At 34.8% G+C, this 23,801-nt stretch overlaps 1 protein-coding gene across 11 annotated transcripts in view; it reads left to right on the plus strand.

Annotated features, from left to right (window-relative positions):
• Positions 1 to 23,801, plus strand: part of LOC129750836 (uncharacterized) — a 134,234-nt gene that overhangs the window by 31,348 nt on the left and 79,085 nt on the right. For 8 of the 11 annotated variants that reach the window (XM_055745929.1, XM_055745931.1, XM_055745932.1 and 5 more), the window contains one exon: positions 11,963 to 12,681. In XM_055745929.1, coding sequence (XP_055601904.1) covers positions 12,315 to 12,681 — 367 coding nt within the window. In that variant the 5' untranslated portion in view covers positions 11,963 to 12,314. The remainder of the gene's footprint in view (positions 1 to 11,962; positions 12,682 to 23,801) is intronic. The other 3 variants (XM_055745926.1, XM_055745930.1, XM_055745927.1) reach the window with 2 other exon arrangements.

Below are 23,801 nucleotides of genomic sequence, written 5' to 3' on the forward strand. Positions count from 1 at the left end.
AAAACCGTAACTGGCATAAGGACTCGGCTCCCAACTAAAATGATGCATGACCACTACATTCAAGCAAAACAAGAAAAACATTTTATGGGATTTCGTTCCTATTGGATAATTCATCCCAGAAACAAGAAAATAAAAATATAAACCACAGCGCCCGTAGGGAGAATCGAACTCATTTCACTAACCAAATGGTCTTGCCAGACCAACATCTTAACCATTGTACTATATAAGCTTCATGCAGGAAGAGGGATATTTGTCATAGGCATTCTGCCACCGATCAATCACAAAAGAAACGCACGACAGTAGCTTCCCGGCGTTTGGCCTCCTTTCAAGGTATTCATTTGTCTTGCGATGGAAACGGGAAAGGGAACGGGAGTGGAGGAAACGGGAAACCCATTGAATGAGAACTGTGCTTTGCTTACTGCCTGCTATTACATACACACGCTACATATACACAGCTGCTAAAGCCGGGCAGCTTGGCCGGTGCTTGTTTGCCGGTGAATTGAAGGAATATATTCTTGTTGCTTTTGCTACATATACACGCACAGCTTAGCCGTGGTTGTTTGCCGGCGAATTGAATTGAAGGAATGTTTTTTTTGTTGTTGCTTTTACTGCATACACACGCACTTTCGGCCGTGGTTGTTTGCCGGTGAATTGAAGGGATTGAATTAGAAGGATGTTTTTGTTGTTGCTTTTGCTACATTCACACGCACAGTGCTCGGTTCGCTGGCTGCCTGGTGTTGGCCGGTATTTATTTCCATCCTTCTTCGTCTTGTGATGCGATAGGGAGGGACGTGAAAGCGTTTTTATTTTGTTTCTTTCAGACATACGCAATTCGGTTAACTTGGGAGATTAATGCCGGTGGGAGCAAATCGAATCAGCACCGATCGCGTGATCTTCTTGTACCAATGATGCTATGTAATTAACTACACGCCATTGGCACAGAGGCTGAATTTTGGGTGTATGTACTTTTGCTGCCAACACGATGTCATTAAAGAGCTTTACAAAATCTTTTCAACAAAAAATATTCAATGAACTAGTTTTCTACAATATAGGGTATAAGAGTCAGATGATATCTTTGTAATTAAAAATGTCAAATCACTACTGAAATTCCAACAGTTCGCCTTTAAATAGAAAACCGAATAGCTTGCCAAAAAACCTTTCACGCTTTTGTTGCTATTATTTCATCAAAGATCCCAGAATGTGCTACGAAACCTATAAGAAAAAAAAACTCACAACCGGAAAAAAATCGTTAAAAATTGACGAACGTTTGTCGTCACTAAGCCACTCCTTCCTCGTCCATTAGAGAAAACCACACATCACACACAAACAATTTATTGTCAAAGGTTTGGAATTGCCCCTACAACGCCTTGTTGCTATTTGAGGTTAGTTGCCATATTTATTTTTAAGCAACGCCCCACTCGTTTCTCATCTCGATTCTGGAACGTTTATTTTCATTTTTATTTTTTTATTTTTGGCAACAGCAATGGAACCCCATACAGAGTGTTCACAGATGACAAACATTTCTCACAGCATCCTTTTGGGGTGATGGAGGAGGAGGCTTAAAAAGTTGTTGTTGCTCATTTTTTCCCCGAAATGAATGGGGCACCCCGTAATGGCACCAATCTGTTCGATTTGGAGTGCAGAAAAAAAAGTAGCTACAAGACTCTTAAAGCACAATGGCCACTTGGAAAGTTCGTGACGGGCAATCTAAAATTAAGTTCATCAATTGAGCTCCGGGTAGAATAACGTGTCCTTGTTTTGTTGCACCATACACGGGGCATGGAGATGCCTCAATGAACGAGAGCCGGCTTTTGATCTCGGCGAGGCGCATCCGCCGCATCCAAACAAGGTCGAATCCGTCCTGGGAAAGCATCCGCGGTATGCATTGAATGGAGTCCGGCCAGCAGCGAGGAGGGAAATTAATTCCTGCACCCATAGAAGAGGTTGCAAAAATCCAATGCCTATTTGGAACATCTCTGTGCCGATAATGCGCTGAAATGTGCACTGTGCCGAAGATGATATGTTTGAAAAACCGTAACTGGCATAAGGACTCGGCTCCCAACTAAAATGATGCATGACCACTACATTCAAGCAAAACAAGAAAAACATTTTATGGGATTTCGTTCGTTTCGATTTCGTTCCTATTGGATAATTCATCCCAGAAACAAGAAAATAAAAATATAAACCACAGCTCCCGTAGGGAGAATCGAACTCAAATCACCAATTAAATCGTATTGCCAGACCGACATCTTAACCAGTGTACTATTTGAACTTCATGCAGGAAGAGGGATATTTGTCATAGGCATTCTGCCACCGATCAATCACAAAAGAAACGCACGACAGTGGCTTCCCGGCGTTTGGTCTCCTTTCAAAGTATTCATTTGTCTTGCGATGGAAACGGGAAAGGGAACGGGAGTGGAGGAAACGGAAAACCCATTGAATGAGAACTGTGCTTTGCTTACTGCCTGCTATTACATACACACGCTACATATACACAGCTGCTAAAGCCGGGCAGCTTGGCCGGTGCTTGTTTGCCGGTCAATTGAAGGAATATATTCTTGTTGCTTTTGCTACATACACACGCACAGCTTAGCCGTGGTTGTTTGCCGGCAAATTGAATTGAAGGAATGTTTTTTTTGTTGCTTTTACTGCATACACACGCACAGCTCGGCCGTGGTTGTTTGCCGGTAGATTGAAGGGATTGAATAAGAAGGATGTTTTTGTTGTTGCTTTTGCTACATTCACACGCACAGTGCTCGGTTCGCTGGCTGCCTGGTGTTGGCCGGTATTTATTTCCATCCTTCTTCGTCTTGTGATGCGATAGGGAGGGACGTGAAAGCGTTTTTATTTTGTTTCTTTCAGACATACGCAATTCGGTTAACTTGGTAGATTAATGCCGGTGGGAGCAAATCGATTCAGCACCGATCGCGTTATCTTCTTGTACCAATGATGCTATGTAATTGACTACACGCCATTGGCACAGAGGCTGAATTTTGGGTGTGAACAGCGCTGCCGGTGCTAAATTGGCACTTCAATATTCTACACCTGGACGAAATCCAGGAAAATCACCTTCGAATACAGCAACATAATGAATAGACCATTCGATCCATAATTATAGCGTGTGTGCGTCATACGAAATGGATGATCATAATCGATGCTCTCAGGTTAGATAATTATTAATTGATAGAAACATCCGTGGTTCATCATCAAAGAGAATTTTTGGGTTAGGGGAAATTTACCAATCTTTGTTCTCTGCCCCATCGTTGTTCAGGATGACTAAAATTGTCTATAGTTCAGTCGTCTTTAAAACTTTTGCCAAAAACAATACTGAATCAAGTTAATTGGAATGTTTACTGATGAAATAAGGTTTCTACAATACGTTCTCACGACTATTTTACTTTTTCTTTTTTTTCCGCGCTGTTTTTGAACTTATTGTAAATCAAAACCTTAAGGTAACTTTAATGGCAAATAAGGTTTTCCGTCAGAACAAGACATTTTTTTGGTATGTTTAAACATCATGATTCTGAAAAAAATGCGATGCAGAGGGGAGAATGGGGATACTTGATCCCCTTTTCTTATTTTCATCATATCTTTTTGGGAAAAGCTGTAGCTTTTTCTGATAGCGTATAACTTCAAGTTTATATGCTCCAAAAGTTGGAACGATACATGAACTCGTAGAAGAACTAAAAGCATTTTCGTGAGACTAAAAAATGTGATATTTTTTTAGTTACAGGAGACTTGATCCATTACTAAAGAAAACTTGATCCTTAAGGGGGGGGGGGGGGGGGGGGTAGGGTCTAACACTTTCAAAAAATCGATTTTTTTTTATTTTTTTATTTTTTTATTGTAAAACATTTCAAGAATGTTGTGTCAAATTTTCAAGTCAATTGAAGCAAAACTGTAGAAATTATAGGCCTTTATCTCCTCCTATCTAATACTGCAAGAAAGAAAGAGCAGAAACTTCAAACGCGTTTTTCTCGAAAGCACATTTTTAAAGTCCGTGGACATCGTCATTTGAAAACTACTTATCCGATTCTTTTCAAATTTGGAGCATATTTTCTACATATAAAATACCAGACCCCAACGTTTTTCTTTTTTTTTTTACTTTGGGGAGATTTTACAGGTGAAAAATGGCGGATTTTTTCGTGAAAAATCGTAGTTTTTATTTCAAACAGCCTCAAAAATTTCATAACAAAATTTTTAAGTTAAATAAAAACGTTGGGGTCCAGAAAAACATCTATTAAAAATATTTTGCTCTGGTTTTCCAAATTTTCAAAAATCAGTCAAAAACGTAAATATGTTGCGAAAAAAACGTTCATTTGGAGAGTGCGATTGTGTGCAGTTTCAAATAAGACTTTAATATTTGCTGCACACCAGACTCGTGCGATAGACACGTGGGTGGGGGTTTCGAATTTAAAATTTTGTTAGAAACTATAACAATACCAAAAAAGGACAATAAATGAGCAAATTGATTAGTCAAACCGTATTCAAACCCATCCGGATCATCACACAAACTCGAAAAAAAAAAGATACTGATACGAATCAAAATAAATCAGAATCAAAATTTTAAATAAATTTTATTTCCGGTTAGTAATTAATAAATCATTCGAAATGTTGATTCATATTCAGAACAAAAAAAAATTCAAGCGAGTATTTTCAAAACATCAGGAACGGAATGCGAATTAAAAATTGGAATTAATCCAGAATTTGAAGCTTCGGACATAACAATCAGTGCACAGAAGAAGAATAGATCAAATATAACACAAAATTTGATAAGAAATTAAATTTGAATTCTGACAAAACATCAGATCAGGTCAGAATAATTGATAACAATGGAAACTATCAACCATATTAATTAACATTTCTATTCTTCAATTTCAATTGTAATTTTGGTTGAAAAATTCCTCTGTAATGTCATCCATTTGAAATATTTTTCAATCACAATTTGAAATGTGAATTATCGATGAGGAAAATATACCCATTTTGAACTTTAGAGAACTTATTCGAAATTAGCAGATGATTATTTTAAAAATGAAAATAATTAATTCTATCAAGTTATCAAGTTATTAAGTTATCAAAGATAAAATCCTTAATTAATATTTGAATTCTACCAGTAACCATTATAATAGGCAAAAAAAGTTAATTTTAGATTGTGTTCGCAGTTATAACTTTATGTATTTAAATTACAACAACAATTCATCATCACTGACAAAGTACAATTTTGGAAATGGAAGAGTTCTTGAACGATCAAACACGAAAGTAATCCCTTTTATTTTCCCTTTTATTTATTTATTTTTTAATTTGTTTTTTTATTATCCATGAAAAATGAATTGATGACATGTGACTTAAATGCTTCTTATTAAATTCTGCTCTCGCATTTTCAATATCCATACATTTCTAACTTTCTATTGACAAGAATTTTCATAATGTTGAAATGTTCTTAGTTATGTTCTTTTAATTTTCATCGATAAGAACGATAAATAAAATAATCAAACAAAATCACGGTGATTAACTCTTCATAAATTTAAATATAATATGAAGATAAAAAAGTTCAGCTTTAACATTTGAAAATGATTTTTCCTAATAATAACGTCTTATCAAAATAATCTATCTCTTGCATTATTTTGATAAGACGTTTTTTTTTTTTATTTTGGTGTCTATGTTTTAATGATTGATTTAGTAGATTTAGGTGCGCTGAACTCGAATCTTAAACTAGATTTTGTTTATCACCTCTCGTTTTGGTGATATGGAGTTTATATGAAGTTTTAAAAAGAATCAGTTTTGAGTGAAATCAATCATTGATAAGTGATGAACTTATAAGTTAACATGAAAAAAAAACTGATTCTGAACTTGTTTATTACCTAATCTCTTGTTTCGATTCTTCAATTTCTAAATTTAAATTTAATTCTAAAACAAAATCATTATAATCAAATTCTTAGGTATGCAGCTTTCAGAACTTTATTTTTATTTGTTTTCTCTTAAATTTCAAGCTCTCATAGATTTTAAAATTTATTGGAACTGATATTGTTACAAATTTCAAACGTATTTAGTAAAAAAGTAGAAAATTGTATTTTTGCTCCATGCATTCAATGTTTTCAAACATAATTTATAATTTAAAATGAAAAAAATTATTAAAAGGTTCATTTCTTATAGCTAATAATATTTTTCAATGAAAAGTCCTTGTTCTCGAGAAAAAAGTCGAGTTATGACGAGATAATATTATCACTGGTTATTAATACATAGGCAAGTTTTTGGAGCCTTTGTTTTAAAACCTGTTTTCGGAAGTATATTCCTGGACTCAATTTTTATCAGGTTTTGTTCATCACCTCTAATTTAAGAAGTAGTATTTTTGGTATTTTTAGAAAATGGAAAAGATATGGTTCTATAAAAATATATAAAAGATGCTTATATGGTCAGTAATTTCGAATTAAACACTGTAAGTGCCTTAACAAAAGTAATTTGGTGAAAATTGGTCTAGGGCATTGCAAGTTACAGCTGTTTTAGTTTGGCGGACCGAATTTTTTCCCATGTTAAGAATTTAAGAAATTAATTAATTCTTTTATTTGACAAAACACCCCCACGGAGTGGAAAATTTTGAAAATTCCAATGAACACCCACTAGGAAATGTTCGAACTTTTCATAGAAATTCCAGCGTTTGTGAGTATATTGTAACGGTTTTTTGCTGCTTGGGGGGGGTGATCACCCCGATCACCCCCACCATAGGACCGCGCCTGAAATAAGTAAATAACTACGTTTAACAAGTCATTTTAGTAATGTCTGTGCCCAAGTTAACTCATTTCCACTTTGAATTTTCAAACTTATTTCACTAAATGTTGATTTTCAATAATTTACCTTTAGTTCAAAGAAACTTCGAATGTGTTTGATGCCCTTAGAGTCTTCCTTTTTATGAAAATTCGAGTAATTTTAAATTAAGTATATACAAATTTATTCATATTTAGAAAATTATAATTTTTCTACATTCATATCTTTAACTCGAAATTTTGAGTTTATTAACCCTATAATTCATAGTTTTGAAATGTAATGTAATTTAAATTCGTTTCTCATACATTATACACCTAAAATACTTCAGTTTACTTCTATTAAAAGTCTAAGAAGAAAAATGAAACATGCTTCGGAAAAAAGATTGAAGATCAGCTAAAGAATGTTAAAACAAATATTTTCGTAAACTATTACAGCAGTAATGTCATTACACCACTCGAATCAGTATGATATTGGCTTTCTGGTGAATATAAATTTATTGCGGGAATCTTGAGTGAATATACTCAAAATCCAGTGCAAAGTTGGAGTTAAGTGCAAGAAAATCTTAAAAATTTAAATTGACAAAACGTTCAATAACCAGCTACCTAATCCTGTTTTTTTCGTATTTTGACTATCTAAAAATGCAAAAATGTGTCAAATTTCTTCAACTTTTCAATCCTGTTTTAAAAATTTATCTGGTTTTACTTAAACAATTTTGACGGTTCATTGATTGAAAAGTACGAGTTTTATACCACTTGTTTACATTTTTGTGATCATGATCTTAAAAAAAAACGCAACGTATATATTCTACCTTCAGCTTTCTTGGACTCCAAATGATATTTTTTAGCATTCCGTAGCTGATCTACTGTCTTTTTTCCGAAGCGTGTTATTTGTCGGATTTTTTCTTAGACTTTGAATAACAAAAAACTAAATCATTTTAGGTGAATAATGTCTGAGAAACATTACGGGGTTTTCAAAATTATAAACTTTGTAAAATTCGGTTGAGGAACAAGAGACATATAGCGGTTTTAGTCCAAAGTGTCAAATTGACACTCCAGGAACTGTATCGGGTAAAAATTTCAGGGACGAATGGGGCTTAAACTTGTTGAATATTAAGGAACTTTTACTGGTTTGGCTTTTATAAACTATTTTCTTATCAGATTTATTTTGAATTCCCTTATCCCGACATTGAACTCAAAATTTTGTGCAAAGAATATAAAAAGATTATTCTGCAAAACCGGTGCATAATGGAAAGAAGTGTATAAACCACGAAGAAATGCAATATCTTCCCTCCTCAATGAACCAAATCTATAAAATTATACTAGCTGTCTGGAAAATCAATTGGACATAATTTGAGATGCCGCTCAAACATACGAACGGAGATGAAGTCTTTTTTAGCCCCATATTCTCCTACATTTTGTAAACAATCCCGAAAAACACTTATTGGGACTTAACACAACAAAGAACAAAGATAGGGGAACATGCCCTATTATGCGCCACCTAAGCGAATCGCTGATTTTCTATGTATTCCATGTACAAATTGTGTTAAAAATGGGTGTAATCGTTGAAGAAAAGTGTTTTCTACATATTCCTATGATTTTTCATTACTCAAATTGCTAAAGTTTCTACAAAAACATGATTTTTAAAAACCATATTCAAAGCAACAGAACAAAACTGTGTTGCAAATACGCGCCGCTGTGTATTCAATACGCGCCTAGCAGCCGAACACACCCGAGAGCAGCCGAAGACCGAAAACACACCAATACTTACAGACACTTTGACTGAAAAGAAAATCAAAATGGACTAATGGAAATTTAACAAAATATGAAAAATTGATTTTTTTAACTGAATTAACGCTCAAAATATGGTTTAAGACTGTTTGTTCATTTTCAATGAAAATTGGCCTTTTTGAAAAATTAATGCTATTTTCAGCCTACTACGATTGGCGCGTTATAAAGAGCGCATGGGCCGTGATAGAACATACCCATGAAAAGCATACCTAAGCGAGTTCAGTATGATTTTTTAGCATAAAATCGTAATTTAGATTCTCCTCTATCGATGTGTCAGAAAATATTGTCTTATTCGTTTTTCTCTGCTTGGTGACACCTTATTAAAAGTGTTTTAAAATTTAGATCAAAATGAAGAAAAACCTAAATTGTGAAATTATCACGACACAGGGGCATTTTAAGGAAAAATTCATACTTGCCATGACCAATCACAGCATTTAAAACAAATTGGTAATATTTTGCAGGCTTAAAATGTTTCAGATTCTTCAAAACAAGAGTGGCGCGTATTAGCCACATGGGGCGTTATATGAACTTTTCCCCTATACCTATCTAATGTGATTTTTTTTCCTAGGAATCGAATGGAGACTGTTTGAGCCATCGCACACTTCAGACAGAAAATGGAGTTAAAACTGATTTTACCCGCGATTCCCGTATATTGTTTCATTAAATATGAAAAAGGAAGCTCATACTTGAAAATGATGAACCAAATGAAACTTTCTTTGTGTGATTTTTTCCGAGCAAACGAATGAATGGGAGCTATGGCGGTTTTACCCTCAATCCCCAACCTTTTTTTTCAAATAGTTAAGCCAAAACTCCACTTCCCGTGCGGTGGCTCAAATAGCCTTTATTCGAATTCTCGGAAAAAATCACACAAGATAAGTCTTATTTGGATTCGGCGGCTGTTCTCCGGGATTTTTCGAAACTGTCGAGGCGATCTGCCTCGGATTCGGCGGCTGGTCCACCGGAATTTTTGCCACTGATGCACTATTCCACCGGGAACTTCGCCACCGGAGTAGCGAGACGGACGAAGCTGGATTTGGCGGCTATTCCACCGTGATTTTGGCCACTGGGTAGTGATACGGTGCAGCCTGGGGAATCCAACGACGAATTCGCTTAGGAAAAGTAAAATAAGGGTAAAATGGCCGCCTTTGCGACCCTTTTATGGCGCTTGTTTTTATTTTTGTTCCTTCTGGCCCGGAAATCGAGTTTCCAAAACGGGCTGCCCTTTTTTCGGCTTACCGTTCGACGGCTGGATTCTGTGCAAAGTATGCACGTGGCGTGGCCGCGTTTTTGCGGCGTAGAAGCTGTAAAAAATTGCATTTTTCAATGCCTTTGAACCAACGGATTGTTTCCGGGGCTACGTACCTCCTGCTGGTGCTGGAACAAGGGCACTCCGGCTTCTTCCGCTTGCAAACCAGGTTTTCTTCTGCGCACGCACTACTGTCACAACTTGTGTGACGAACGACCGATCTTTTTTCCACCGGAAACGAGAGTAACGTTTTAGCGGTTTTCTCTTTCCTCTACACGCTCAACGTGGTTCACTCAATCTTTGACACTTTTAACCAAAATGCTTGAGCATGCGATTATTATTCTGAACACGCATACGCTATTCTACATGCAGATGGGTTTTTAATGGGCTAATGTTGCCGAACGCCTAAATCGTATCAATTTTAATAATAATACCAAACGAACAACAGCACCCACGATAGCTTGTTTTTTTTAGGTTGCTTAGGATTGCTTGCATAGTAAATAATAGTAGGTTAAGCGCAATGTTATACCTAGAAAGGTCGATTTCTAGAACAGCACCCATAGAAGAGGTTGCAAAAATGCCTATTTAGCAAATCTTTGTGCCGAAAATGTGCTGAAAAGTGTTCTGTTTCAAAGATGATATGATTGGAAAAGCACTACTGGCATAAAGACTCGAGTTCAAAGCAAAATGATGCATGGTCACTACATTCAAGCCACTAGGCATCCTATTGGATAATTCGACCAAAAAAATATAGTGAGAATCAAACTCTTCTGCCACCGTAGATTACCGTCAGCCGTTTGGCCGGTGTTTTTGCATCCTCCTTTGTCTTTGGTGGGAAAGGGATGAGAATCGGAGGAGAATGCGAAACTAGAAACTGTTTTCTATTGCCGGCCGGTTTACATACACACGCACAGCTCATCTTGGCTGGTGGTTTTTTGCCACTTCCCGGCAATGTTATTCAAACCGTGTGGAGCACATCTCTCAGATTTCCCCTTTTTTCCCTCGTTTTGACAGATTTAAGCTTTTTATCTCAGATTTAAGCTTTCGTCTCCTATGCTCTCAAGGCAAAAAAAGCTTAAATCTGAGGAAAAAAAGCTTAAAAACGAGATTCACGAGCACATATTTAAAAGATGTTGGTCACACGATACATAGACAAATCGTGTAACGTTGCAGGGATCTGTTTTTTGCCGTCGGTTAGACACAACGAATGTTTTTTCTAATGCCGATTTACATACACACACAGCACTTGGTACATTATTCGACAATATCCTTGCTGGTTGATTGTTTCCATCCTGCTTTGTCTTGGGTTAGGATGTAGGATATGTTTTATTTGGTTTCTTTCAGACATATGCAAATGCAATGCGATTGTGCTAAGAGGACAATGCCAGATATTGGCAAGTTTGTTAATGCCGATCCAGCATAAAATCTTAGACCGAAAATTCCACCTCAAGGAATTTTATTAATGGAATAGAGTATGATTTGTAGGTGTAGTTTTTTAGTGAATATAATAAGTATTTCCTATCAACAATACGTTCGATTCTAAAATATTTCATCCTTCAGCAAGAATCTATGGATGTAAATGCCTTTGATTTCTTCTACCAATCATCATTTTAAATTATTACCGGAGTCAATTCCAATAAAGTCATTGGACGAAACTCGCCAGTGGAAAGACAGAATTTTGAATCATGAATGTTTAATGCCTCACCAGATTGATAGCAAGAAAAAGCTTTCCTTTTCCGGATTGATAATGGGATAATGGGATAGCAAACGTTATTGTCAGCTTCTTTATTCAGAACAAATTATCTAGGAGTCCCACGCATTTTGGGCTTGTAATTTTTTTGCTAGAATCTCTTCATTGAACTATAAAGTAGCACATTTATAAGATTAAGATGATGAAGGAAAAAAAATACAAAACAAAACTCATTCCCGAAATTTAAAAATTATTGAAATTTTTTGAGAGTATTATTAAGTCAAGAACCTAAAGAATTCAGGATTTGTTTTAATTTTTCAATCCACCCTACCACACATCTTCATTCATGATTAAAAGTAAGAATGCATAATCACTCCTCACATGTGGGTGGGCAATGAATGGTGGTGATGTCTCATCGTTGGCGTTCTTCATCCGTTTCCTATTGTGACAAACTATCCATGTGTAATTCGATTGCAGTTATCTAACGCTTGGCAGTTTCTGTGAAATACCTACCGGTCGGTGTTTGTGATAATCTACCATTTCCATTGCATTGCCATCATCATCATCAGCAGCAGCAGCAGCATCCAGGAACGTCTCATGTGATGTGATGTGATGTAACTGGAACCAGCCGGTGGGCCAATTTCCGTCAACGGAACCGGAATATTCACAGCAAAGGAAAGAGGAAAAAAGAAAAAGCGCAGTGAAGAAGATAATTTTCATCCCAATTAAGTCGTCGAAAGCCTGCCCTCTGTCTGGCCGACGTGAATGGACGTTAGATGAGTCAGTTGCATTCTCGCCATGTCCATGTCACTGCTGTAAGCCATCAAAGATGATAGTGAGCCTGATCCCCGACCACGTATGGGGAGGATGCCACCAAGCTGCTAAAAGTCACCAGAACAAGAAAACTCAACTCTATCATCGGATCATCCACGCCTTCATTAGCCATAAGTACATAGTAAGCAAAAATCGGAAGCTGCGGAAATCGTTCTTCGCCCTGCTCTATCTGTCGTATGTGTTCATCAAGATGCTGCCGATGACGTTGGCCATCGAAACCAATACGGGGCCAAAATCGGTGACGTCCCTGAATGTGCGGTCCAGAACCCTGCCGGAAATGGTCCTGCCACACATCGAGGAGGACGACGAGTACGATCTGGACGAGGAACCGGACGAGTACGACATCGTCAAGAACAAAACAGGTGAGTCCAGTTTTGACAGTTCTTTTCTTGTTGGTTAACTTGATATAGATTTTTTTTTCGGAAGTGCTGAACCAAACACCAATATAATTTACTAACAACCAAATGAAATCACATGTTTTTGTTGAAAATAGTATTGAACAAGAATTTTGTTTGAAAAATTAACTTACAACGACTTAAAACAGGAAAAAAAAACGTTGAAGATCCTTTCAAATATTTCAAAATTTACAAATTGCATATCATGTTTGAAGTATTTCTCGATAAATGCGTTAAGCCCAAACTTCTAAAGCAATAAATATGTACGTTGTACACAATAAAAAAAAAATAAATAATGACCAAAATATGTTGGTTGATTTCAAGCACAAATGACAGCTACCATACAAAAGACTGAGTCGACTTGGGGTCATTTTTGAGTTTCTAAAATGCTACGTTTTGGTTCAAAACTCATCCATAATTTTTGCAGAATTTATGAGTAACGTTTACATGAGTGGATTTGAACTTTTGGTTTGTATGGGAGAATGGAATATTTTGTACTGAATCAATATCATTTTTGTGTCCTCTGTGGAACTTAGACTGCAAACGGGTTTTGTGCCAATTAATACATTTTTAAAAGAAATTTTTCGCCTAACATCTTTTTCAAAGACTGTTATTTCGTATCTCATTGTGGTGACTGTCGCGAATCCTTCGGTCCAACACATTGGGAGGCCACCGAGTGAGCCAACCTTCGTCCGTATAGTTGGTTACAAGAATGATACATCAGGACTACATCCCCAGCTCGAATCCAAACGAGTTCATCCGTCACGTAAATCACTACTACTAGTATGTGTAGCCTTTTCGATATTGACATCGATATCATTCTGGGTCGATGTGCTCGTGTGATCGTATCATAGTGATGGAACAACTTTTTACTTTTGTTCATTTATTTATTTACGAATGATAGAGATGAATTTCTTTTAATACTTTTTTTAATGCACGCTAAGTTTAAACACTCTTAAAATATTACACAGCCACACAGTTGAATTTAGTACAAACATACCCAATTTGAGCTATAATTTATTTTTATTTTTTTGTTTTGTTTCCAGTATTAATTTTATTAATTGATAACCACAACTGTATCCACCACACTCATCAGGCAAAAAAGTTGAAAGCTGTTTAGCAGGGCTATGTCTTTTGAACTGAAAGAGATTTTAACGGAATTTAAAAACAAACAAATCAACTGACATCACTGCTGGAGCCTAGCAAGTTATTGATCGCAATGTAGTCAATTCAACTGACACCGGGCTCCAGCAGTGCACGCTGGGCCAAGTTGAACCATTAATGTTTGAAAAATAACCATAATGGCAGTTTAGTGGATCAAGTCGTTTTATGAGTTTTCAGCGAAAACTCATAAAATGAGATTCTACAGAGAACTTGAATAATGGTTATTTTTCAAGCATGGTCAAAAAAGTAAAAATGGGTCGAAATTAAAAGAAAATATCCGTTTTTAAATATGAATCGACTTAAATTTCATTCAATATATAGAAATTCAATAAGTTTCATATTATGCATTATGTATTATAAACATCATTAATAAACATAATTGTAATTGTTATTGTAGCACTACTATGTTGCATTAGCGGAAGAAAGTTTTGTCGGCGGAGGGAATGATTGTGTCGGCTACTGCTACGGATAATGCGCTGCTGCCTTTCCTTTAATGTTCAGCCGGTGACCTGTGGTTCAGCTTCCGGCTGTGCTGTGATTTTGGTGCCAGTTTTTCTTGGTGTATATTCGGAACCTCCTGATGCAGCAAACGTAGGGAGTTCCGGAACATTCTGTAATAAATTTTCCGTGGTTATTAATTTTGGAACAGTTCACAGAGATTTCCAAATTGATATGTACTTACCTAAAGACGTGACGGCAGCTGTTATAATTTCGTTGAGTAGCAAACCGACGAATTTTTGTCTGCGGCGGAACTGCTGCTGCTTCCGACCCCAGATAACCTAACTCTCGTCTGAAAATTGAATTTGAAAGAGTGACGTTAATGATCTATCTGAACACAATTTCTATTTATTGAATTAACAGATATTACCAGAACAATACTTACAGTTTGTATGTCAAGCAATTCAAGAGATTTTTAAGAAATTTAGTCCAACGTAGAATCACAAACAAAACAAACACTTCAGCGAATGAAAACATGGCTTCTGTTTTTTCAGTCATTTTTTTTGTTTAATTTCAACCATTATCAAAGTTTTCTTCATAAACTCGGAAAATGGTTGAAATTTAACAATTCATAACGGTTGAAAAATAATAATTTTAGCAGTTCTACTAAAAATACCATAAAATGTATGAAAAACAATCATTTATGGTTAAAAAAATATGAGCGTGTGATTCATTTGAATTGATTTTTTTTTCAATGCTCTTCAAGCCATTTTTAAGGATGATATTCATCAGTATTAATGAGACACTGCGACGAATACTTTGATGCAGTATTGAAAGTCATGCAGATGCAGTCTTCAGAAGAAATATTTGTCATAATCCAAGCTTTAAGAAAACCCGTATTTAAAAGAAAACGGCAGAATGGGACCAAAGTTATTGATGAAAAGTTCGATTTTCATGTTCTTTCCGAACAAAATGTCTCAAAATCCCATACAAACTCAGCCTCGCTGAGCGACTCCTTCTCGTGATCCGATCTGGCAAAAATTTGACACGAGATCATATAGGTACTAGGCCTAGGATTAATTGTAGCCTGCAGCTCATAACATTTCACAAGTTTAAAATTTCCCATACAAATTTGAGATAGTCTAGTGTCCATTTCCCAACAATTTCATCGTTCCCGCAAATCAGGATTTTTGATGATCTGTTTCCCGGGAATTCCCGGGTTCCAGGGAAAAATTAAAAAGTGGAATTTAACACTATACTATACTATACGCCTAAAAATACGCCTGAATCATTTAACCATTCCAATTTCATTAAATTCAATCAGCAATTAAAAAACAAAAAAAAATGTTATGTACCATTTTTACACTATACAAACAACTAAAAATATTTAAAAAAAAAAAGTTATTTATTGACATAAATATCTGAATTGATAAGGTAGGAAGGAACAAACTCAAAAAAAAAAATGACATAAAATTTATCATAAAACACTACAAAATCGAACACAAATTGGCTCAAACATACTAAATTTGTAACATTTGGTTCAGTGAATTTTGAGATATAGATATGTACAATGCTGTATTTCGATGTTTTTTGGTTTAGATTTCTTCACGGTAAAAAAAAAATGCAGTCCTCGATGTGTTAAGGTCGAACAACAATTAAAATCGAAAGATGGACATTCATTAACGGGCTTTTTGTCATAGGCTGGCTTCAACTTCAAAATGTCCAAATTTTTTAAATATAAAAAAACAACAAAAACTACACCATAACTATACATTTACTAAAAAAAAAGTTGAACTCTCTCATAAATAAATCTGCTGCTTCTAAACTAAGCTTGCCAGATTGCCCGGTTTTATCCGGGTTTGCCCGGATATTTGATGCAAAATTTCGAAAAAGTCCGGTCCGGCCCGGTTGCCCGGATATCGTGAAAAAAGTCCGGATATTGCCCGGATTTTTTCACGATTTTCACAAAGAAACCAAAAAAAAAAGTTTTTGAGTAAGTTTCAGCAAAATCGATTAACGGTATGGAAATTTTGAACGGTTGTTTCAAATAATAACGCTGATTTACTTTTATAAACCTTTAAATAATACTTTTATAAACCTTTAAATATTTAAGTGTTCCAAAAAGTTTTCGGAAGTCTGCAATTACATTAATGAAATATTAATTTCATTTTTTTTTGCATTTTTTCTTTGCTTTTATATACAATACATAACACCTAAATTTTGCCTGGTTTTTGCCCGGTTTTTGGATTTGAAAAATTGAAATCCATGCCCGGATTTTGCCAGGTTTTTTTGAAAAAATGCCCGGAATTGCTAGGCCCGGATGGGAGTGGAAAAAATTCTGGCAACCTTATTCTAAACGCTTTGATTTCTTCAGGAAGGGTGTTTGTTTGTGAGTCTTCGAAAAAACCGGTATTTCAATATTTTTAAATTACATTTTACGTACATTTGAAATTTTCAAAAACAAACCAAGTTTTTTCTAATTTGAAACTCATCTTCTAGATTTTTAAAGGTAGAAATTTTTTGTGAGATATTTTAACTTAAGACTTAGTAATTGATGATTATGTGGAAAAATTTCAAGTTGATCAAAGCTACCCCGGTAATCAATGCTAACCCGTATTACGGTATTAAATTTGCGAAACGAATATCCTTAATGATGAAAGTTGCGAAATAAAGCAGTCCAATCCTTCTTGTAGTGTATTTATTAGAATCGTTAATTTTTAGAGATTCCATTTTGTTTTTTGCATTTTACAATGACATTTTGAACGAAAAAACATTTTTTTAGATTCAATGTTTTAACGATTAAAAAAAATATTTTTTTTTTTGTTTCGATTATAGTCGTTTTACCATCTTTATGGCATTCGCGACTTTATCAACGTTACAGTTGGCGGATCGTTATTGAAAAACTTATCCGGTACAACTGTGTTCGATGTTTACTCTTGGGCTCGAACTCGCGGACATCGGCTCAGGAGACAACAGACTTGCCAACTGAGCTATATCACAAGCCCTTAAAAAAAATAAATGAATATATCAAAATAGAACGAATCTTTTCCTTGCTGATTCGACCATTTTTTCAATTACACTTAGGTTTTTGCTCCGGGTTTGATTCTGCTCAGTTTTTCTCACACGGCTTCTTTTTGCACGGATATTTGCCATCAGAACGGTTCAAACAGTCAATTGACGATAGACTGGAGATTCAACATGTATAATCAGTGCAGTTTGAGGGTAATACGCTTTTAACACATGGCACTGTTATATAAAATCAAAAAATTTTAAAAATTTGAACAAGATTTTTGTAAATTTTGTTAAAATGTATCGAAATTTAATTATCGTGCGTACAAAATCTTTAAACAAAAATGTTAATGGTGTTTCTTTCTTATTCATCTGGAAATCGGAAATTCTACAAATTGATGCTTTTGGCAAAGTTGTAAATGATAAGATATTGGAATAAGAGCCAGGTTTTGAATGCCCATATCAAGCAGGTTTAATGCCTATATTAGTCTTATATTTTTTTTTCATTTTTTTATCATTGAAACATTAAATCTTCGCTCAAATCATAATCTTACAGTGAAAAATGAAGACCTTAATACTGATCTGATAAAAATATGAATATGAACTTGTGATGTCTAAAATTTCACTAAAATTTCAGCATTGACTTATGCTTAACATCCGTTTCTACCATTTTCAATAAAATAATATCAGAGTATTGCAAGTGTAAATGAAATATTGCTTAAAACTTAAATATGCAAATTTAGCCCGCCATCTTCGGAAATCGGCTATTTTGATTACTTTTATTACAAAATTATTTTCACAAAAACTGAAAGAGATTTTAACAGAAAAATTGCTCTGACGTATATAGAACAGATGTCCGCTTATGTGCATATAGTTTTTAGACTCCTATCTATTGGAATATGGGAGAAAATGAGAACTTTCTTTAAAATGCGCATTAAGCCCGTCTCTTCCCTACTCGGCTTTCGAGAATCGAAATACATTAACGACGGATTTCATAACATGTGAAAAATAACTTTAGTGTCATGTCGTTTAAATTTCCGGGAATTTATCTTTACTTTTAGGATTCGAGAATTCCTGAAGTTTTTTAGGACACTCAAACAAAGCAGAAATGTACCAAATATTCGGCACCGAATTGTTGAACTAAGTATTCGGCCAAGTATTTTTTTTATATATACAACAAAAAACTTGTCCAATTTTTTATATGATGTTGGATAATTTGTAAAACATCCAAAAGTAATGTTGTAAAAAGCTACACCATCATCAACAACTTATGGTTTCAGTAAAACATCTTGGGGTGTCCGTGTAATGTGTAATGTGTAATGTGTAATGTGTAATGTGTGTATGTTACTTTAATTTGTCGGCCTTAGCGGTGAAAAGTGATGTCCTTTTTAGTAGGGACATCTAAAGATTATGAAATTTTTATATAGGTGGATAGAAGGTTAGATGAAATGAAAGATGTTGAAAATGAGCGGGTAGAATTTTATTTAGAAGCATATCATCACATATCAAATTTTTGTTCCTCACGGGCCTACTACTATGAAGCGGTAGATACAGATAGAGTTGCATCTACCCAACACATTAGTAGGCCAAGCGTGGTCCGTCCCACAAGTTCGTCCGCACTGCAAGTTTTCCCTTGTGGGACGGACCACGCTTGGCCTACTAATGTGTTGTGGTAGATGGAACTCTATCTGTATCTACCGCTTCATCCAGAATAATCCAGGAAATTCTCATAATTTTAAACTATCTCATGAATCTGAATTCAGTCTTTTTCGTAATGAAATGATCAATCAATATAGTTTCTATTTCCCAATTCAAAATGCTTTTTGTAGCGTTTGTAGCAGAGGTGACAAGTGGTTTCGCAAAAATCAGGACACCCTAAAGAAAAAAAATTAGGAGTTTTCAGGACACCACTAGATCGGTGGAAATAATTTGTAGCTCTTCTTAGATTGAATAGATGAAAGCAAAATCACGGGTTTGTAGACTCCTTTATATATGCAACAGAAGAGATCAACTTCTTGGCTGGCTTTCATTTTATATAAAAAAAACATCGTCTGAATCGAGGATTATCATCGGTTTAAGAGGTTAAACTATTTTACTACAGATTCGTTTGATGTTCTCAACATTTAACTACGAATTCAAATATAATTAAGCTATTATAATATTGAAAATCAGTGTATAAACTTTTTTCAATATGTCAGAGCTACAAAAACTAATTAAATTAAACCTTCTTGCAATTCTCTAGTTCCTCCATAATACTCATTTTCTATTTTCAGTCAAACTTTACCATTTAAAAGGGGTTTTTACTATTTGTCCTATGCAAGTTTTTTCATGGAAAATGCCCCTGTTCTTAAATTTCATAAAGTTCATTTTGAAATAAATTTATGAAATTTAAGAACAGGGGCATTAAAAAACACTTATACTATAGATACTTACACTTAGAACAAAAGTTAAACTTTCACATGAAACAACCCGGTTGCTTCTTAATAATTTCATTTTAACAGTAGAGATGATTATTGAAATCGGACTCAATTCGTTAGCTTTCAAACTTAGAAAACAGTTTTCATATATTCAAATTTTTAATAAGTGATTGAGAAGTGTCGTGATTTTACGATTTCTTCGAATCTCAACAAACGTTACAATCTCGAAGAATTTATTCAAACACGTCTGTCGCTCAAAAAAATAGATCAATGACTGACTTTGTTTCGTTTGTTTTGCTAAGTGTTTGCTTAAATATAAAACGTTTCCATAGAAATTAATTTTATTTCATGTTTCTTCAGTATTGCCGAAATCGAAAAAAAAATATTTTATTTTCATATAATTTTTTATTTTTTTGCCTGTTCGTCGGCCAAATATTCGGCTTGCCGAATTGTTGAGCTAAGTATTCGGCCGAATAGGCTGAATATTAGTTTTTTTCAATTTTAACAATCACAGACTTGTTAATTTTTTCAAATCAATATCGATAATTTATAAAATATCCAAAAGTAATATTGAACATCTTAGGTGTATAAGTTTATCTTTCACTGTTGATCGTAAAGGAGAATGCTAATAAGTTTCGCTTTATACTTTGATTATCGATTATTCCAAATTTATTTTAAATATCCAGGCTTTCCCATAAAACCAATAAAGAATTCGAGATTAATCAAATCGGGCTGGGATGCCAGGATAAATTCAAATTATTTGTTAAATCAAATAAAAAAACTCTAACTTTTCTTTGAAAATTTTAAAATTTTGTGAACGATTTTTAAACTTTTTAAAAATGAACATAGATTTTTGTATAATCCCTTGATACGATTTTGTTGAAAACGCAGGTTTCAGTGGTGGAATAGAATTATCTCTATTCATGTCTCGTCAGTCTAGTCATAACAAAACTACACAATTCATTAGCGATTACTATTATCGCACTCTTCACTTATCATATTCCCTATTCAGGAAAGTTCTCATTTTTGGATGAGTAATCCAATAAATCTTCTCATTCTTATCTGCCAACACTGCAATATTACTGCTGACCACAGTTTGAGTAGGTTTGCTTTACATTTGTACCGTGTACATTATCACTAACTGTCATCAGCAGTCATCAATGATCAATCGCTATTGTTCTCAATAGACGAATTGACCAAAACAAACGGAGAACCAAAAAAATTTGTTTTTGTTCGCCGAATGTGCAACAGAATCTTCTGCTGCCGGGATACGTTTTCTTCTGGAGTATCCGAAAACCGTAAAATCAACAGATTTAAATACTGTTGCTGTGATTAAAGGGTGTTCAGATCAAAAAGTGGACAGACTAAATTGCGTGTAAATCGAGTATTTTTTATCAAAAAAATCAAAGTATGTTTCATTTTGAAGTTCAATATGTATAAAAGACGGAAAAAATGCTCTGTTAGATTCCGGTTCATCTAGTCCAAATTGGCGAGCCTTTCGTTTGACGCCTGCAATCAGATTTTTTTCAAAATGGCAGGATGCATAATCCGGCCAATACAGCACAGGTTTCTTCAGCAAGGACAGAAAACGCTTTTGAAGACGTCTTTTACGTAAATTTCCTGGTTGAAGGTTCCGGTTGCAACAAAAATGTAGCTTTTCAAGCAACTGGTACAGATAGCTTGCCAAACGAGATATTTCTTAGCAAACTTTTATAGTTCAATATGCTTAAAAATGTCTGCCACCTTTCCCCTTCCGGTTGCTGTAAAATACTCTTGTCCCGGAAGCTGTCTGAAGTCTGCTTTGGCGTTGGTTTTGTCGTGCATTACCACGCAATATAATTTGTTAACAATTTCGTATACAGCTTTCGAAGTCTTGTTTTTGCCGTAAGGTTTTGCTTTTCATTGCGATTAGCAGTCACTTCCTTTTTATAAGTCGATAGTCCGGATCGTTTTTAAGTTTCATGCAGGGTTGTAGACAATATTCCCAACTCATAAGCGACATCTCGAAATTGGAATTTAGCTTGAAATAGCTAGCCACTGTTCTGTTCGTCACTGCGGCTTCCAGATTTCGATTTCCTCCAAATCTTCTGGCTTTCTAGTTGTCGAAATACGTTCCCCGAACACTTTTATTACTTTGGTGACGGTTGTTTTCGCCACATTCAACGATTTTGCTAAATCTGTGCGCGTCTAGTTTAAATTTTCACGAAGCATATACAAAATTTTGATTCGTAGCTCCTCTTGCTTGGACGCCATTTTGAAAACTAAAAACCTAATGTCAAAAGCCAAGAAGAAGCAGCATTCTACGAACACAAACCTACAAAATGAGGGGTGTTCAGGTTTTTTATATGAATGAATAAAAAAAATAATTTAAGTTGACTACTTTTTGATCCGAGCACCCTTTAAATGAATACTTTAAAATTCAAGTTATTCTCTTTCAAGTTATTTTCTTTCGTCCTGAAATGCTGACTGTGTGGTTTGAAATATGGTATGCTTAAGGTTAAAGATCATCGTTTTTTTAACAACTATCTTGAAGATGTCAGCTCATAGAAAAAGCTCATATTCGACTTTCATCTTATTCAATATCAAAGAAGCAATTTAAAATTGCTTGTCGCCTGTTTCGACGTGTTTTGCCCGGATTTTACAGGAACTAGTTCTCTTTGGTGAAAAAGGCCCAAGAAGCGACAAGTCATCTGATGTCCTTTCAGTTATTGGTGACATTTTTTATATCAGAGAGACCCCTACTTGAAATAGATCTTTTAATTCATCATCTTATTATATCATTTCAAGAGCATGAGGGGCGTTAAGATGGAAGAAATAGAAGGAAATGGAAATAATTGCTTTTGATTTTTATTAAAAACCTAACAGAATATTCGACTGAATATTCGTTTGGCCGAATAGTTGAAAAGGTCAAACTATTCGGTGCATCTCTAATATTTTCCGTAATATTAATAATCTTAAATCTATAGCTCAGTTTTAGCCAAATACAACTTTCAAATCTGTACTTTTCCTGTCGCTCAGTCTTTGTTTACCAGAGCCGGAACAATCCGAAAACATTTTAAGACACAGTTATTCCAATCTGTGCTTTTCCTGTTGCTCGGTCATTGTTTACCAGAGCTGGAATATAAACAAACAATCGTAGCAGCAGCCTAATGAATCTGCGCTCCCTGATCCTGCGTTCCTTGTGCTTATTCTGACAAACGCTTTTGTTTTTAGAATGTTTCCAGAGAAATTTATGTTATTCCATTTTTCTTCAGTGTTGCCGAGTTCCAATTTTATTTTATTTTTTATAAAAACTTTATTTATTTTCTGCATGTCCATCATCTCATCCTTCAGGGGGGAGTAGGGTCTAACGGGTTAAAAAAAAACACCATTTTCACGAATTTGTTTTAGAGCTATCGTTCAAACAAATGTATTCAAATTTTTTGCATTATACAAAGCATTGTTAAAAAAACATTTAAGAATTTTTTCGTTGAAAAATATTGAAAAATGACCCGGTGGCGGAGCACTTTCAAGGATTCCTTTTTGAAAACAGGATTTGCGGTGGACACTGTATCTCAGCACAGAATCATCTGAAGTCTAAAAATCAGAGCAAAATATTTTTAACAGATGGTTTTCTGGACCTCAACTTTTTTATTTATTTTCTATAAAATTTTGTTGCTGTTTGAAGTAAAAACTACGATTTTTCACGAAAAAATCCGCCATTTTTCATCAGTAAAATCTCCCCAAAGTTAACAAAAAAGAAAATCATTAGGGTTTTAAATGTAGAAAATATGTTCCAAATTTGAAAAGAATCGGTGAAGTAGTTTTCAAATGATGTCCACGGACCTTAAAAATTTGCTTTCGAGAAAAACGCGTTTGAAGTTTCTGCTCTCCCTCTCTTGTAGTATTAGGTAAGAGGAGATAAAGGCCTATAATTTCTACAGTTTTGTTTCTATTGACTTGAAAATTTGACACAACATTCTTAAAATGTTTTACAATAAGAAAAAAAAAATCGATTTTTTGAAAGTGTTAGACCCTACTCCCCTCTTTAATAAATATCTGGAAGAAAAACATGTCGAT

This window comes from Uranotaenia lowii, chromosome 3, assembly GCF_029784155.1.
Source record: "Uranotaenia lowii strain MFRU-FL chromosome 3, ASM2978415v1, whole genome shotgun sequence".
Lineage (NCBI taxonomy): Eukaryota > Metazoa > Arthropoda > Insecta > Diptera > Culicidae > Uranotaenia > Uranotaenia lowii.